The sequence below is a fragment of the Homarus americanus genome, unplaced genomic scaffold, assembly GCF_018991925.1.
Source record: "Homarus americanus isolate GMGI-L3 unplaced genomic scaffold, GMGI_Hamer_2.0 scaffold33468, whole genome shotgun sequence".
Classification (NCBI taxonomy): Eukaryota; Metazoa; Arthropoda; class Malacostraca; order Decapoda; family Nephropidae; genus Homarus; species Homarus americanus.
Genome location: NW_024714177.1, coordinates 7,893,981 through 7,910,819, shown reverse-complemented (window position 1 = coordinate 7,910,819; position 16,839 = coordinate 7,893,981). Strand labels below are relative to the sequence as shown.

Sequence of the window (16,839 nt, the reverse complement as noted above, 5' to 3'; positions counted from 1 at the left end):
AGGCTTCTCTGAGACCACCAACGACGACATCCTGGAGGTGATCAGAGATCCTGAAGTGACTGCCGACGAGATGTTGGAAGAAGAACATGTCAGTGAAGAGGAGGAAGAAGGTGCGTCATTCTCCGAAGAACACAGTTTAAGTCATAGTGATATTAAGGGTGCCATGGAGTGTGCAGAGAAGATGAAGTCCTTCCTTTCCCGCGACAATGACGATGACCGCTATGAAGTCTTCCATACCCGGCTGGTGCAGGCTATGGAGCCGTACATCAAGGTGTATCACGACAACATCAACGCCAGCCGTCAGCAAAGCATAACAGATTTCTTCGCCCGCAACCCACCACAGCCAGCCCAAGCCAGTGATAGTGGCAGTGAAGATGGCTTTGAGGGATTTGTCAGGGAAGCCCTGACAACTGCAAGTGACAGTGATGGTGATTCACCTAGTAATGGTGATTCACCTGAGGGCCAGTAATCTGCCCTCTGCCTCGGAACCAGCCTCCATCCCCGTATGCCGACCCATCTCTTCTACTACCGTAAGTGTTCCACCTAATTTTTAGTTTTCTAACCTTTATTTTTCCTATGTTAACCTTTATTTTTCCAATGTTAACCTTTATTTTTCCTAACCTAACCTCTTCTATATTACTTGTTTTTTCATACCATCATAAAGTTAAGATAAAATTTTTACTACAACATAGTTGTGTGTCGTCAAAAAGTGGAGTTTGGGGATCGGCCCGGACTCCATTTCAATTAATCCCATATGTTATGTTATTCACTTTACGCGTTTCTCACTTTACGCGGGACCCTCCGGGTTACATTAACCGCGTAAAGTGAGGGTTAACTATATACATTGCTCATCAGGACATGATCCAACACAAGAGGTTAGGTTATACGAGCACAGAGATGATGTATACCAACATTGGACTTCAAATTCACTTGTCTACACATGTGGACACTTTACAAAATGGCAAGAAACTTGGATAATACGCCAAGGTCTGGACAAGATTAGTGGAAGTGGGATACATAAAAAAAAAGTAATCAGTCATCACGAATGATTCCCATATCTTGAGCACCGGGATGGTTAATTAGGGAGACAGAGCCTAATGTCAGCCAATTATGAGGTACCCAGGAAGACGAACCTGTGTTCCTCTGTAGCTGACATTGTGTGAACAATGTCACAGGTCAAAACACAGCAAAGGGTTGATCATTAAACAGTATTCAATAAGTAGGCAATACATTAAAAAAAAAAAGATGAAATTCTGATCATACAGGACATAATCACAATGTAAACATACATGTGCAAGAAGTTCAAAGGTAAGTAATGTTTCTACTTGAAGATATTCCCTTTATTTACACAGCTGATTTAACTGCTCAATGTACCGGTAACTATTATTACAAACATGTCTTGGTAATACAGTACCCGAAAAAAAAATACCAAATAAGATTTCAAAATCACTTAATTTTTAAAGTTAACACATTTCTCATTCTAAATCATAAACCTAAAAACAATGTTAAATCTTGGTCCTATAAATGGTAGTTGAATTTTTGCTTAAATAAATCATCTAGTAATGTCTAGTTCTTTGCTTTTAACACAGCAAATTATCTAAGTGTAACTAATTAAGATTCCTCCAATTCAACTAAGACTCCAGCACAATCTTTTGGATGTAAAAACACTACAGGTTTGCCATGGGCTCCAATTTTAGGTTCTTTGCTAAGGCATCGAATCTTTTGCTCCGTGAGGTCCTTCATTGCTGCGTTAATGTCATTTACTTCAATGCAGATATGATGCATGCCTCCATTCTTGTTCTTATCTAGAAAATTCTGAAATACATGGATTAGCACATTATATTAATTAAAAGTAATATTTGAACACTAACATATAAAATGGTCACTAACAAAGTATTAGTTACTGTACCCCCTGTATATCATCTTCATGACTTCAAGAATAAATTGAAAAAAAAATGAATAAGTTTCATATTACAAAATACACTTATCCCCCTGAATGTGTGAACTCTATATTTGCAATTATAAGGGAAACCCTTTTTTCAAGATTCGTGATTGAAATTCAATTACAGGGTATCTGTGAGGCTGTTGGAAATTTCCATGAACTTAGTCCGTCTGTCTATACAGTAGTGGGAGAAAAAAAGAGTACCCGTAAAGATTAGAAAGATACAATAGGTTAACCTGTTTTACCATTTTAACATATGGTACTTTTAGAGGGCAAAGTATCCCTTAGGTATTTTATTCTGGCTAATGCCAGATGCTTCTGTTCAGCTGAGGGGAGCCCCTGCCCACTAAAGGGTTAAGATGTCAAACCATCTTAAAACATTTATTTTGCCAAAATTACCATTTTGAATTCTCAAAGAATAATCAGTAGTTTTTAGTAACCAAAGCACCCTGTTGATATGGTAAATTATATGCCAACCAAAAGGCTTCCATAAAGTAAATAATTACTGTACATAAAGTGTCTAAGGAAAGAAATAAACCATAGTAAACAATATATTTGTCAGTCTGGTTATATTATTAGTTTCTGCAAATACCTGTACACTAACTACTTCATTATTCTCAAATATCAAAATACTATTATCATTATATAACTTCCTCCTCAAACACACGCGAGGACCAGTATACATGTCACTCACACCACCATGCATACCGGTAGTCACAGAGACAGTTGCCTAATTGCCCAATTATTCCTCATTTAACATGGAAAATTATTTTTAGGAAAATATTCTACATTCCCCATTTCATATTCAGAATGATGAACTATTGTACAGTATTTCATAAAATAGATTACTGTATTTTGAAAAAGTTGATTTTTGTTGAGGCACTTCTCAGTATCAAGTCGGGCTGTGCAGATTATTTGGAATATTACCTGTACAAGGCAAGTGACTTGCAATTTACATGCCTGAATAATTTTTTTTTATTTACCCGAAAAATTTTGGGAGGATATTTGCTTGCCTAGATTTTTTATAATACAATTATAAGTTAAACAAACATCTTAAAACATTCAGTGGTCTCAGTGGTGGTAACCCTTGCAATGTGATGTCATAATTCTGTCACCCCACCTCACACCTAAGGGGTGTGTGGGGAGGCAAAGACGGCACCCGTGATCATCAGCCCTAACTACTGTACCACTCCCCCCCCCTTATAATCTGATGTCAGTGGCAGTAACACTTATCATGTGAGGTAATAAATTTGTCACCTCATGTCAACAACTTCTCAGCTTAATACTATCATTGACATAGGTAACAATCCTAATACACTGATGAACTCCCTGATCAACCATGTATGGAGAGAGGGTAGGTTATGTAGCACCTGACAAATTCCTGCCTAGGTATTTCCCTCTTGAAATGCAGTATTAGCTTGTATGCAAGGCAACTGCCGGGCACATGCACATGAAAAATCACTAGCCCAGGCACTGCTAATCTGCACAGCCTGATTCAAGTACGTAACATCAAAATTATTCTCAATCCACTGTGTCCCCAATTAGACATTTTAGCTCCCTAAATATCCCACACTTGTTACCATCCAGCAGTTAATTTAGTCATCAAAAGTTATGGATGGTATAATGGTGCAACCAGATTATAAGAGTATTAGTGAAAATTATATGCTCGATATGATTTTAATGTTGTTAATGTGTGGTGGGACAATATCACTATACGTTACACAGCATGATGCCACTGTATAGGCTTTTAAAGTCTAAAGGAAATTCATTCTTGTAATGATTCATAAATATTGCCTAGAAATCACAAATTATTAAAATGACATAGAATTCTCAACAGTTGTGGCATATTGTTGTACGACAAACAGCCATCATTCTGCCGAAAACTGTAAGGGCAAAACCATCTTTGTAATTTGCGGAAATGTGTTCCTATGCCCCGTGGAAACCCGTCTCCAAACGGCAACATTGTAGTAGTACTAGTATCACTGTTTATGAATGAATGGGTATTGGTCGCGTAACGACGAATGTGATTGGTGGATAGGTTTACTATAGGTCATATAGGTTTGTTGTTAGGAGACACCAGTTACCACAGGGGAGGGGGGGGGGAAGGAATACATTTCCACAACTGTACTTTACGTACCTGCATATGATCCATGCATACACAGTACTACAAGTATATATAATTTGTACCAAGTTCCACAAAATTCTCTTTAAAAAATTTTCAAAAGATTTTCTTATACAGATATGAGTGCAAACACACACTAATTGTTGTCATCCTGAATTATAGAAAATAAAACTAGAAAGAATAAAGTTATTGTCGTCATCATAATGTCATTACTGCGCTTAAACAACAAAGGTCTTTAACCCATAAAGCCCGGGTGATTTTCCTCCATGTTCACTGAGGTGACACCTGGTGATGTTCCTCAATGTTCTTAATTTTTGCTGCATATTTTGATTGACCAGGCGGGACAAAATACCTTGTATTGGATATTTGTTTAATTGGCAACTTGACTCGTGCATAAGCTTTGTCACTAGACTTGTACCTTGTGGTCCTTCGACCTCTGTTCAGTAATTTATAATTCTTTTGGGGAAAAAAGAAGTGCCTTAAAGTAAGAATTGTGTTTCGCAAGTGCGTGTTAACATTACTTCCCACTCACTCTGGGCTGTGTGCAGCAGCTTCAAACAAGACATCTTTCATCACTCTGCAGCTATCAATGCTCCAGACAACTCCAACCATGATACAATGAAAGTTGAATGTAAGTCCATTCTTATGTTCTTTTTTCTAATAGTGATTAACTCATTAATAACGTGGCAATGGATTTTATTTATTTATTTTTTATCAAAATATGTCAGCGTGTGGGGTCCAGCGTGTCTTACGTTGCCTGGGCTTTAAGAGTTAAGCATGAAGGAGGAGGTTAGTACAATAATTACACTATTCTAACAACATTAAAAAATTAAGAGGTAGAAAACTGTGTTTAAGGAACAAAGACAACCAAGAAAGTGTCATCAACTATATTACTGTCCTAGTTAATAATAAGTACAGTAGCAGGCACACATTAGCTGGAGAGACAGCTAGGAGCCAGTGGCATGTGTGGGATGGGAAAGAGAAGACTTTGCATTCTCTCAATCAGGAAAAACGTTCCTAAAGCTGATTATGCAGCTATAAACACATGACTGAGCAGACCCAAACAGTATTCCCTGGTAGGGATACAGGTGTCCCAGCATCATGCAGATATTAATATTAATTAATTTACCTGGATGGGGCTGTTTTTGCCCAATGGATGAAGAAGTTCTAATTTTGTGTTGTCAAGCTTTACAAATACAGTGTAAACTCCATGTTCTGGCAAAGCTTCCACATCACTCACCTCTGCACCAAGCACATCCCTGAAACCAGAGCATCATTAATACAGAAAGTATCGAGGGAAGATACTCGAGTAAAAAATTAAGGCAAGTTTAGCAACCTTAGTGTTTTAGGGTATGAAAGTTAAACTATAAAACTTCACTTGAATTTAAAGAGCAAACTTTTGAGCGAGAGGCTGATCATATACAGAACATATCTAGCCCCTCAGCAAGATACACACTACTGTAGTTGTTTGTTATATTCTCACTTGGTCCTTTTCTTATTCATTCACCTAAACAGCAAACAGAACTTTTCTCGTTATTTAATTAAATTTCCTACTCCTGTATTTTTTTTTTTTTTTTTTTTTACCAAAAATGGGTATTCATGATACTAGCCTCTATCATATCAACTGTTTGCACTTGACGTATAGGTCATGGTCATCCGGGTAACACACCTATAGTCCATCCTCTAATATTTGTAGCTCTTCTTCCAGAGCACTTAATTCTTGGTGTGTATGTCTCTGTATCTTTACAGATCATTCTCATTGCAACAAAGAAATGTCAGTCACTTACGTTAAACAGTTCCACAGCAGTATATCTGCTTTTTAGCTAGTAAGGTGGAAGTGATTTCAACAAATTAACAAAACCCTACTAATGATTATAATGACTACAAGTACACCTGGGTACATTGGCCAAACTGTAATACCGTATCACAGAGGACTAGCTCCCAGGTTTGGCAAACTTTGTACTGGTTCAATTTTGCCAGTATTGTACTGCAATCCATTCCCAACTGGAGGGGTTCCATGCTAAAACTTTCCCATGGCTGGCAAGGGGTGGGTCTAATAGGAGATAAGGGTTACAGAACGTGAATGCTGAGAAACCTACAGTCAAATAATGTAAACCTCAAGGTTAAAAATAGAAAGGTAAATCCTCGTTGTTTTGTGGTTTAATACCAGGTACTGTATTTCACTCATTATTTGATGCTACTCTAAATTACTATTTTTGTTTTCTGTGTAGTAGTCAAATCTCTTTATTTTTCAGTGAAAGCTCAGAAAAATTAAATACTGTACAGGTATCCATCAATATATGAACGTTCAAGATACAAAAAAATTTCTTATGTGTTTCCTATTTTGACACCACTATTTCGAGATATAAAAGCTTCTCCCGCTTAAACAAATATGGGTCCTGGCAAAAATTCAAATTTCAGCGACGGGAGTCAACTGGCGTGGCCATCTTGGGGAGCGATGCACAGACATATTCTCACTCACTGATCGTACCCCCTCCCTCCTGCATCTCCCACTAGCCTGCATCTTTCCTTCTGCCATTCATTGTGTGTGTGCGTGTGTGAAGTGATCTCTCTTTATCCATGTGTACTCGTGCCCTCTTTTCGTTATGGCACCCAAGCATTCTGCTTAATCTTTGGCTACCCGTATTACACTGAAGAAACCACAAAAGGCTGTGACCTTTGAGACAAAGCTGGAAGTAATTAAGTGCCATGAATGCAGGGATGGCCATACCAAGATTGGCAAAGAGTTTGGCCTGGCTGCTTCTGCTGTGGCAACAATTTACAAACATGCTGAGGACTGTGGTGTCCTTGGCAGACAGCAGTGATGAGGTGGATAACCCTCCTCATCTCGCTGAGTAAGGCCCTTACTCAGCCCACCTCTTTGTGGTCCGGAGCCCAGACTGCCCTCCCAAAAGGTAATGTACCAAAGTTACAGTATTTATTATTCATGTATTTGTTACATAGTACAAGTATATTAGAGTATTTGTGCACTATTTATCATTAGTTAGGTAGGTTTTGTTCTTGTTTTTGAACAGATTTCGTGTTTTGGGGGGCATTTTTGTCATTGCGGAATCGAACCCTATTTATCCCTTATGTTTTCATTCGATACAAAAATTTACCTAATGATTTTTTTAACTTTACCAATTTGTATATCGAGGATACCTGTACTGTACTACATTTACAAATTATAATCATTGAGTTTCATTAGCTGAAAACAAGCAATTACAGTACAGTATTAGGAAGCAGAAAACAAATGAAAATATCCCCCATATCTCACAAGACGGCAGTACAGGTGATGTTGACACTTGCTCTGCCTCTTCATAACTTTCTACTACTTAAAACAGTAATCATCAACACCTTACGATGCCTATGCATCTTTAAAGTCCTCCTCCCACTCGAGTACAACAAACAATTAGAGTACAGTACAGTATTTGATAGCACAACCATTTTTGCATTTACAGATGACTCACTAGTTGGTATCATTTACTAGTGTGCTGCTGTCTAAGGCCCTCAAGTTATTCAGAGCCCCCAAGATGTTAAGAATAAAAACAAATTACAAGTAGATTAAAAATAAATAAGAATAAATATTGAATAATGGCCTTTTGGCAATGATTCCAATTAACAACATTGTTACTTTACTTACATCGATGCCAAAAAAATATTTTACGCAGTAGTTGCAAGACGTTCTTATATACCCGTCAACGTATTCATACTCAAATGTATGTATGAGCAATACTTTTAATTTTATTTTTTAGATTATATGCACAAATACTGAGAACATACATACAGTATTAGAGCTAGGCCTATCAGGACACATTCATACCATACCTGATTTGTATGTCTGGCAGCTATACTTCAGTTACTGTAAACCAAAGCACAGGCACTTGTGGATATTTATTATTCTTGTTTTTCAGTCTTAATTTTTTTTATTCGAGAGATTTCCTCTCATCTCATACTTTTACATATGCTTATACTGTACTGTATGTATATATTATATTGCTTGAAGATAAATGTTCACCACCATCTCCCCAGTTCCTCCCTCCAAGTTGCTTGACACACACACACACATACATATACACACACACACACACACACACACACTGTAACAAAACAAAAATACCACAGACAAAGGATTTTTTTCTTTAATTTTCATCCTTCTGCTATGTATCTTTAATTTTGTAAGAATATGTTCAAAGTTTTTCCCCCCTTTTTATGCACACAGCAGTTTTATACTGTACCGAGTTTTCCCAAACAGAAAAAAAATAACTGTAAAGTCAGTACACAATGTAAATAAAAGGTAGAACTGCTTTGTTCTAAACAAACAAGTATTTACCTATATAAGGAAGTACTCTTCTCAAGGTCTGGAGTAGCAATTGCCACATGATTAAGACTCCCCAACTTCCAAAGAACAGGAGGAACTTTAGGTGGTGCCTGGCATACAGTGGTACTATGGATAAACCGATGAATGCCACCACCAATCCTGCTCATATTTGGAGCAAGTCGTGTAAGGGAATGTGTAATTTTCATCATTGTTAATAAGTTTTATGAAGAACTTTTGTCCTAGATAAGAAAGAAGAAAAATTAAATTTTATCGTTAATTATATACAGTGCTGTATACTGTAGTACAGTATGTATATTCACTGAAGACAATCTGACATGCAATAAGAGTTCAATGGTTTAAAGTCTTACACTCAGAAAGGGATTATCACATAATAGTTCTTTACACAGTCTTTTAATGTTTTTCTTCACTCACTTCTATGCTTTCAAAGTTTCTGCAATATCTGGTATTTCAGTTTCAAAGCTTTTACTTTCTTCCTCTGCAAGCTTGCGTCTTTCTTCTTCCAAGCGTCGAGGTTTGATCACGTAAAAGTAGGAGTAAGTTCGTTCTCCAATTATAAACATGCTAAAAAGGGTCATGCCCACACATGTCACAACAAAGCTCTTGTGCAAAAAGTCAGCCACACGGCTTGCCCTCGGTAACTTCCTCATAACCACGTCAAGTTGGATCTGTGAAAGTGATAGCATGATTAGGGAAATATTTCCTTGATTTACATTCACTTTAATAACACTTAATAAAAGAAAATAATCATTATATACTTATGCCTTTCAAAAGTATTCCTACAAAAAATTATACATTACCTCCATTCAAAATCAGGCATTATACTGTCAAACAAGATGAAAGAATAATGACTTGCAAAGTCAAATGAATTTTGGTCCCCAGTTTTTGCCTTATACAGGTACTTGTACAGTATATATAACTCAGTTGCCTACTGAGCTCATCGCAAGTAAAGTACTGTACTTATCAGCAAAGGTGGGCACACGCAACTTTTTTCTAGCGCTGCAACCATAACTCTGCTGAAATATTTGCGCTGCAACCGCAACCATTTTAGAAAAGTTGCGCTGCAAGCGAAATCGCAACGCGCAACTTAAAAAAATAAATATATAAACAAATAATAAAATAAACAAATTTGCCTATTTACAAGTAAAACAAAATATAATTGATACAAAAAAGTTAATATTATCAATATTTATTACAAAAAAAAAAAAAAATGCCTCACTGCCACTGGCCTCAGTTACTAACTTCCATGTCCATGTCCTGGTCAGCAGCGGCAGGATCACTGCACCATAATACTAGTAATAACAAGAAATAAAACAACAAGAAACTGACGCCTTAGCTGCAGTGCTACTGACTGCCTGACTGGTTATGATATGAATCATTCCTCCCTCCCCTTCTCTCGCTGTAGTTGCCAGATTTCATTTTTCACTTTAACTCTAGTTTCTAGAGTTTATGTGAAAGATGAAATCTGGCAGTTACAGTGAGGGGGGGAGGGTTCATCTGGTTTACAGTTCAGAAATATGCTGCCTGACCTGTATCATGTGTATGCTGAATCATTCCGTCAGAAACAGAAATTTTCGTAATGCGTGGCTCTAGGGATGCCTGTTTGTTTATGCGGTTGTATTCCAATTTTAAATTATTGGCGAGAAATTTTGTGCGTTGCACTTGAAAATGCTTGTAAAAGTTTCGCCGCAACCAGTTCCACAACTCTCTGGAAAAATGTGCGGCACAACTGCAAGCGCAACCTAAAAAGTTGCGACACAAGTTGCGCTGCAACTTTTTGTGGAGCAATTGCCCACCTTTGCTGATCAGTTACCCAGGGTCATTAAAAGCACCTACCCATTACAGTATGTATCATTTGACATCACCTTGAGGTCCTGTAGTTCACTTGGGATTATGAACATCTGAGAGTCAATTGGAGTCATTTTGAACACTCGAGTCTTCTAGAGAAATGAATATACGAGTCACTTGGCATCATTATGAGCACCTGTTGACTTTATACTTATGATACACCTGGAGACAATAAGAATACCCAACACATCAAGCATCATTATGGGCATTATATGAATGTGACACACCAAGGATCATTGAACATGTGACACATCAGGGATCATTATCAGCATGTTGCACCGGTCCGACTAATTACCCAAATGTAGCCGCAATTAAGTCAAACAATGGTCCTACATGAATAAATCGGACTGCCAATCACTTCTCGACTAGTATTAGGTGTCACAAAGTAAAAAAAAATTGGAAAACTTACTTTAATTTGAGTTAATAGATCGCGTGCATGTCTGCCGAAGTTTCCCCTTGTCCAATAGTAAGTTTATCTCTTGATCAAACAGTTATTTTAGTCAATTTGTAGTTTTGACCAACCACGGTTCTTGAGTTGAGCAATGTGTTTTTCCAATGGTTTAGACAATTTTAAGACACTTTTCTTCTATGACGCTTCCCTCAAAAGCCATGGTTGGTCGAAACTACAAATTGATTGTTATTTTTATAAAACTGTTTTTAACTTTTGAAGAACCTAATTAACTTACCAAACCTTACCAATGCCTTCATTGGTGCCAGATATAAAAAAGTAGTTTCTGTTTAATATGGTGGGGGGGTCCGGCTTTGCCTGGCTAGGTAGCTTTCTTTGGTTGGTTAGGTCAGGTTCTATTAGGTTCTAGTAAATGTCGCCCCTTTTAAAATACTTACTTTAATGATAAGTTCATCTGAGGAAAAATAAACGAAATCAAACAACTTCTGGTGGTAGTGCTGTTCTCAGACTTTACCCCTTACACATTATTCTTAAACTTTTAAAGGTCTGTATAATGGTTAAATTTGTAGCAAGATATTAAAAAGTTCCTGACATATACCGAAGTATTTTCAGTACTATTTTAGTTTCGGTCGTCTGGGGAATCTTAGGAATTTAGGTTAGGTTAGACAAAGTTCCTGGGTTCTGTAGCTAGGTTAGGTTGTTTGGTTAGGTTGGTTTGGTTAGGTTGGTTGGATTAGGTTGGTTGGTTGGTTAGGTTAGGTTTAGTAGGTTTGGATATAAAACTACAGGGATGACATAAACTAAAAAAATTACCGATTTTTTTAAGTATTATAGTTATAATAAAATGGAGAATTGGCACGAGGAACTATGATGATCGCCGATTTATAGAAAAAACAATACATCTACAATAAACAGAAGGATGTACTTTACTTACCAATTAATAACGAAAAGAATGGCACTTTATTTCCACCCAGTACGAAAATGTTAACATCTACTGACCGGCTACCGAGTCGCACACAATGAACCTCTAGCAGACACAAGCTGCTCCTGCCACCAATCACAGAGCTCACAATTATGTAAAAGGGATTTCAATTATAAATATTTTTGTATCAGCTCTTAATGGTAGTACGGTATATTATATACAACGTCATTTTTATCAAAGATAAAGTCGATCATCTTTTATAATGAAAAAGCACATATTTATCGTAAAGTGAGATTTCTCGGCTGATTTTTTTTAAATAAAATCTAGGTGATATATGCAAATTTTCAATTTTAGAAAACTTAAACTCCATAAAAAAAATCGAGAGCACATTAACATGAAGGAAATGTAAACATTAATGGTCACAATTTCTGGGTGTAAGCACTTCAATGAGTGGTTCAAACTTTTCCTGGGTTATGATTGGCTGCTGTCCTCTAGCTGTATTATTGTTTGTCAACACTCAAAATGGAGGTCACGAGCAGCTGGTCAGTCGATAATAACGTTGAAATAGAAGACATTATCCAAGAATCGACTAAATTCCCTACTGGAGACTTCGTTGACCTTCTTGATGAAGAGAAGTGTATCAGCCTGTCTCGACCCGCCACAGAGGATGACGACTGCTTTATACGGCTCGTGTCAAAACCTGGACAAACACTGTGGCAAATTCAACAAGGTTTAAAATCGAAAAATAAGAAGCTTGTACTCGGCATAATGTTGCTGTCAGAAGCACGAGTCGTTGAAGTCTGTACAGGATCACATGATGAGTATTGCAAGACTGTGCACGGAACGCTCATGAGGGACTTTGAAGATTCTCAAATATACAAGTGTAAAGTGCAATTTGACAACCCTAAGGATAAAGTTATGTTGAAACTGAAGGCTACTTTTCATGGGAATTCTCTATGGGTATTTGGCTTTCATGTAACAACTGCTGTAGAACCAGCCATACAAACTGGCAGCCGATTTAGTAGTGACCACTTGACTACAGTTCTTAAGGACAAGGATGTACAAATGTCAAAACAAGCAATAAAATTCCGACAGATGCTTGTTAATTTTAACAGTGTAAATGAAACTAGCAATCCTTTTATTGAAAATAGTGCAATGGCTCTCATGTCTATGATGTTGGGCCCCATGATGTCAGCATCACGATCATCCTTGTCAAGTGCGGATGTTGATAGTACACAAGAAATTAAAAGCAAAAAGCGAAATATTAGTATTAGCAGTGATCATGGACATATAGTGCAAACTCAAGATACATCAAAGGAAAATATTATTAAAGGATGTGAGTTGAAAAGTAGTCAAGATTTATGTGCAAATGGGTCATATTTGGCTACAAACATTGAAGGAGAAATTCAAAACGGCTTAAGAAATGGGATGAAAAATATTGTCATGTGTTCTGAAGACAGAAAAGAAAACAAAATAGTACTAAGTCAAGGTAATGTAGAAAATGTGGACAAATCAAAGGATGCAGCAGTGCACAGAGACAATTTAGTAGAGAAACTTCATGCCCTCCTAAATGATGGAAACAATATTGTGTTAGACCAACAAAAGCTCAACCCTCTCATGGATATTGTTCTTAAAGCTGGGACATCAACCTCTAAAGCAGTGGTAGAATCTGCTAAAGGCTATTTTACCAAATCAACTGGAATGACAGACCAAACAGCAAGTAATTCTCTCCAAGCAGCACAAGCTGTGGTGGATTCAGCAAAGAAGCTTCACATATCAAGCAGAGATCAATACTTAGCAAAATTATCGTCTGGTGACTGTTTGAATTCATCTGCAATTCCAAGGACAAAGGAAGCTTTGGGTTCAGAGGAAACAGAAGAGATGAAAGCTCTATCTAATGAAGTGCATCAGACTGTCACTGCAAGAGGAAATCCTTCAGAGTACAGTGAAGCTCTTGTAAATTGCATTGAGAACTTAATTGATAAAAAGTTTGCTACAATGGAAGAAAGACTAATGCAGAGAGTAGAAGAAAAACTTTTAGAAAAGGCTAAAGAGGACACAGTTAAACTTGATAGGATAGAAGGGCTTTTAGTGAAATTGTGTGAAAAATTGTGAGAATTAAAATCATGTATATTATACTGTACAGTACTGCCTAACAAAATAACAAGTTGAGTACATACCATAAATATTTGTTACATATTCCAATGATACATATTAGAAATAGTGTACAAAGAAAATATGTTATACACTATCTGATTAATAAACAATTGTTACCCCAAATATATTTTTAGTATCCATACAAGGTGGAAATATTTTATATGCATTGGTAACAATAAAATGTACAGTACTGAATACTGTATTGCTTTTCAGTGTTGAATTATAGGCTGTGGATATTTGTCCGGTTGTCGGTTAGGTAGGTTTTCTTAGACTAACACCAGAAGGAGTTGATAGAATTGGACAGAACTTTATGGAAACGTTATTTACAATCTATTAAATTGATAAATGGATAAACCTAAAGTAACCTACCTAACTTAAAAGAAAAACCTTTTAAAACATACCTAATGACACTGAATGGATTCTCGTTTCCATTTATTAATTTAATAGATTGTAATTAACATTCCTACAATATTCTATTAACTCCTGGTGTTAGTCTAAAAAGCCTACCAATCCCACAACGGGACAAATATCAACATTATTAATTATATGGCTATAAACATTATTATTACAGCGTAATACTGTACATCACTGTCAATGCACTGAAGTGCTAAACTAAGAAATTCATATCAAGTAAGCCTTTTATGAGGGGCTTGATCTTAGATAATAGTATTGCACTGTACTGTACCAGTAAATGAACAAAAGATAGCATGGGTACTGTACCACTTTTTATGATATTAAATACAGTACTTCGCAAAATTTCACTTGCAGTGATCATTTAAGATTAACTTTTTGTATGCACTTTTACCATTAATACTGTAATAACAATTGAAGAACCACTGAAAGTATGTAATCTTGGATTACAATTTGATTTTAGAAGTGGATACATTTTGGAGCTTCTGTATACAGGCCTGCTTTGTGCATCTAATGTACGTCCAAAAAATCAATGTGTAAGCTTGAAACAATGCAGTACAGTACTTTAATTACAAAATGATTATTAATAAACAACTCTCACAACACCAGCAAATACTTTTCAGAGCTAAAATAATGTTACCATCCTGATATTAATACAGTACAGGGGTATAAGTTTTTTTAGAGGCAATAAGACAAAGCACATTGTATAGACCAAGTAGAAAGAAAAAAAATAATGGTATGGAAAGATGAAAATTAAAATTTTTAAGAGTAACAGGTCATACAATATATGGGTGTCCACTTTGAAGGTTGTTGCCAAGTCCTGTTTGGGTAAGAGTTGTGCAAGGCAAACTTCCCTGTCTAACTACTGTATCATGTAATGCATTCTTAGATGAGGTACAAGGAGCTTCAGTAATAAAACTAATCACAATGCTCTTGGAAGAGAGAATTTTATAGTGAAAAAGTTTCTTGGTAATGTAGCTCAGGGAATGGCTAAGTTGTAACCTTGTCATGAATGATCCTGTCTATAAAAAGATGACAATAAGAAAGAAGAATTTTCCATTAAAAAAAAAGTTTTAGTGATTCCCTTAAAAACTAGATACTGTACAGTATAATGTATGAAGAAAATACATTATATACAGTGTACACAGTTATCATATGGTGAAAATCACATAAAAGTTTTAGTGGATTTTAATTACCTATGCCTTCTGCTATAATGTAGCCTCTGTTAGTCTAACAACTGAACTTCAAAAATACATTTCCCCTCTCGTGAATGATAAATCTTAGTGTATTGGGATAAAACTACTGTTAAATATATTGTACTCACATCTCTCATAAAGGGTGTAAGAGTTAAAGAGACAGCATTTGCCTCTTGTACAAATGTTTACTGGTCTGCACTCAAGGTGTCCCCAGTCCATTCTGCTGTAAACTTTGCACTTGGAGAAATGAAGGCGGTTGCTTGTTAAGTCCGGCTACTATGACTTTTTTTTTATTGAAGTTTAATAGTGTATAACTTAGTGTTATGTAACTGTGATCTGCTCTGAACAGGCCATCAGACCTATGTGGTTCTCTTTCATTTCTTTTACATATAGAAACGTAAATAGATATAAAATTGAAAAGTAGTCAAGATGAGAAATGTATGATAGATATAGCATTTAACCAATACTTAAGCAAACATCACAGCACTGTACATGTATTGTATTATAGAGACTGAAATAATGTTGAGACTATAGCTCTTCTCTACATACACAGTAAATTATTTTTTTTTTAAATTTTAAATAAGGAAATAAGAGGCCGGAACCAAAACATGTCTTGGTAGTTTTTAAACCACTATAGGCACAAACTTTTGAGAAAACCGAAGAATATCACTAACATTGATATGTACTGTACTGCGTATCTTAGCAAATTAAATTAATAAAAGGCTCAAATATGCAGATGAGATACTTTCAGAACTTCCTTAAAATTAGTTTAAGTTAGTTAGGTTATTTAAGAAAACACAGATTACCTGACGATTACCCCCAGCTCATTTTACCTGATGATCAAACAAGCTAATGCTACTTGAGGGGAGGGGATAATTAGTTTAGCTTTAGGGTGGTTAATCTTAAGGTGAAATAGGCTTGGCGCTACTCTTGAGGTGATCAGAAAACACAATGTACTCCAAAAACAGAAGCTCTGTAACCCCCCAAAAAAAAAAAATTGCTGTCACAAATGGATACCAATGGATGCAGAACTGTAGAGATGTGAAAACATGAAAGTGGGTCCAATAAATCCACTCGGGGCAGTCACAGACAGCAAATTAATATCAAGCTCAGTACACTTATTCAACTAAAGTCAAGCGCCCCTTTACAGCTGGGTCGATTGGGAATGCCACAGTGTCATCCCATGTGGATGTTTTCCATCAGAACAATAGTGTATCTTGTGATTTTTGCTATCTAACTTGGACATCTAGGTTTTATTAAATTGTCGAATCTAAGTGGCATGTAATCTAGGGTTGCCATACGTCCGTATTTTCCCGGACATGTCCTCCATTTAGGTCTCGAAATCTTCATCCGGAAGGAATTTTTTAATTTCTTCAAAAGTCCGGAATTTCAGCTTCCATCATTTTCTCCACGGAAAAAAAACATGAAACTGTAATGACAAGAGAGAGAAGGTGGAAACCGTAGAGATCTCGTTCAGTTTTCGTCAGCTGGTA

General features: G+C 36.4%; 1 protein-coding gene across 2 annotated transcripts; it reads right to left on the bottom strand.

Moving 5' to 3' along the window:
* Nucleotides 1–1,325: 1,325 nt before the first annotated feature.
* On the bottom strand, nt 1,326–11,826 carry LOC121877708 (methylmalonyl-CoA epimerase, mitochondrial-like). Of its 2 annotated transcripts, none has more exons than XM_042383544.1 (4): nt 11,595–11,826; nt 8,398–9,071; nt 5,194–5,323; nt 1,326–1,815 (listed from the first exon to the last, which is right to left on the bottom strand). In XM_042383544.1, the coding sequence occupies exons 2-4, from the start codon at nt 8,592–8,594 to the stop codon at nt 1,612–1,614; spliced, it is 531 nt and encodes a 176-aa protein (XP_042239478.1). In that variant the 5' UTR covers nt 8,595–9,071; nt 11,595–11,826; the 3' UTR covers nt 1,326–1,611. The 2 variants fall into 2 exon arrangements, with proteins under 2 accessions (XP_042239478.1, XP_042239486.1); XM_042383552.1 differs by having other exon boundaries at nt 8,398–8,624; nt 11,660–11,741.
* Between the last annotated feature and the right edge of the window lie 5,013 nt (nt 11,827–16,839).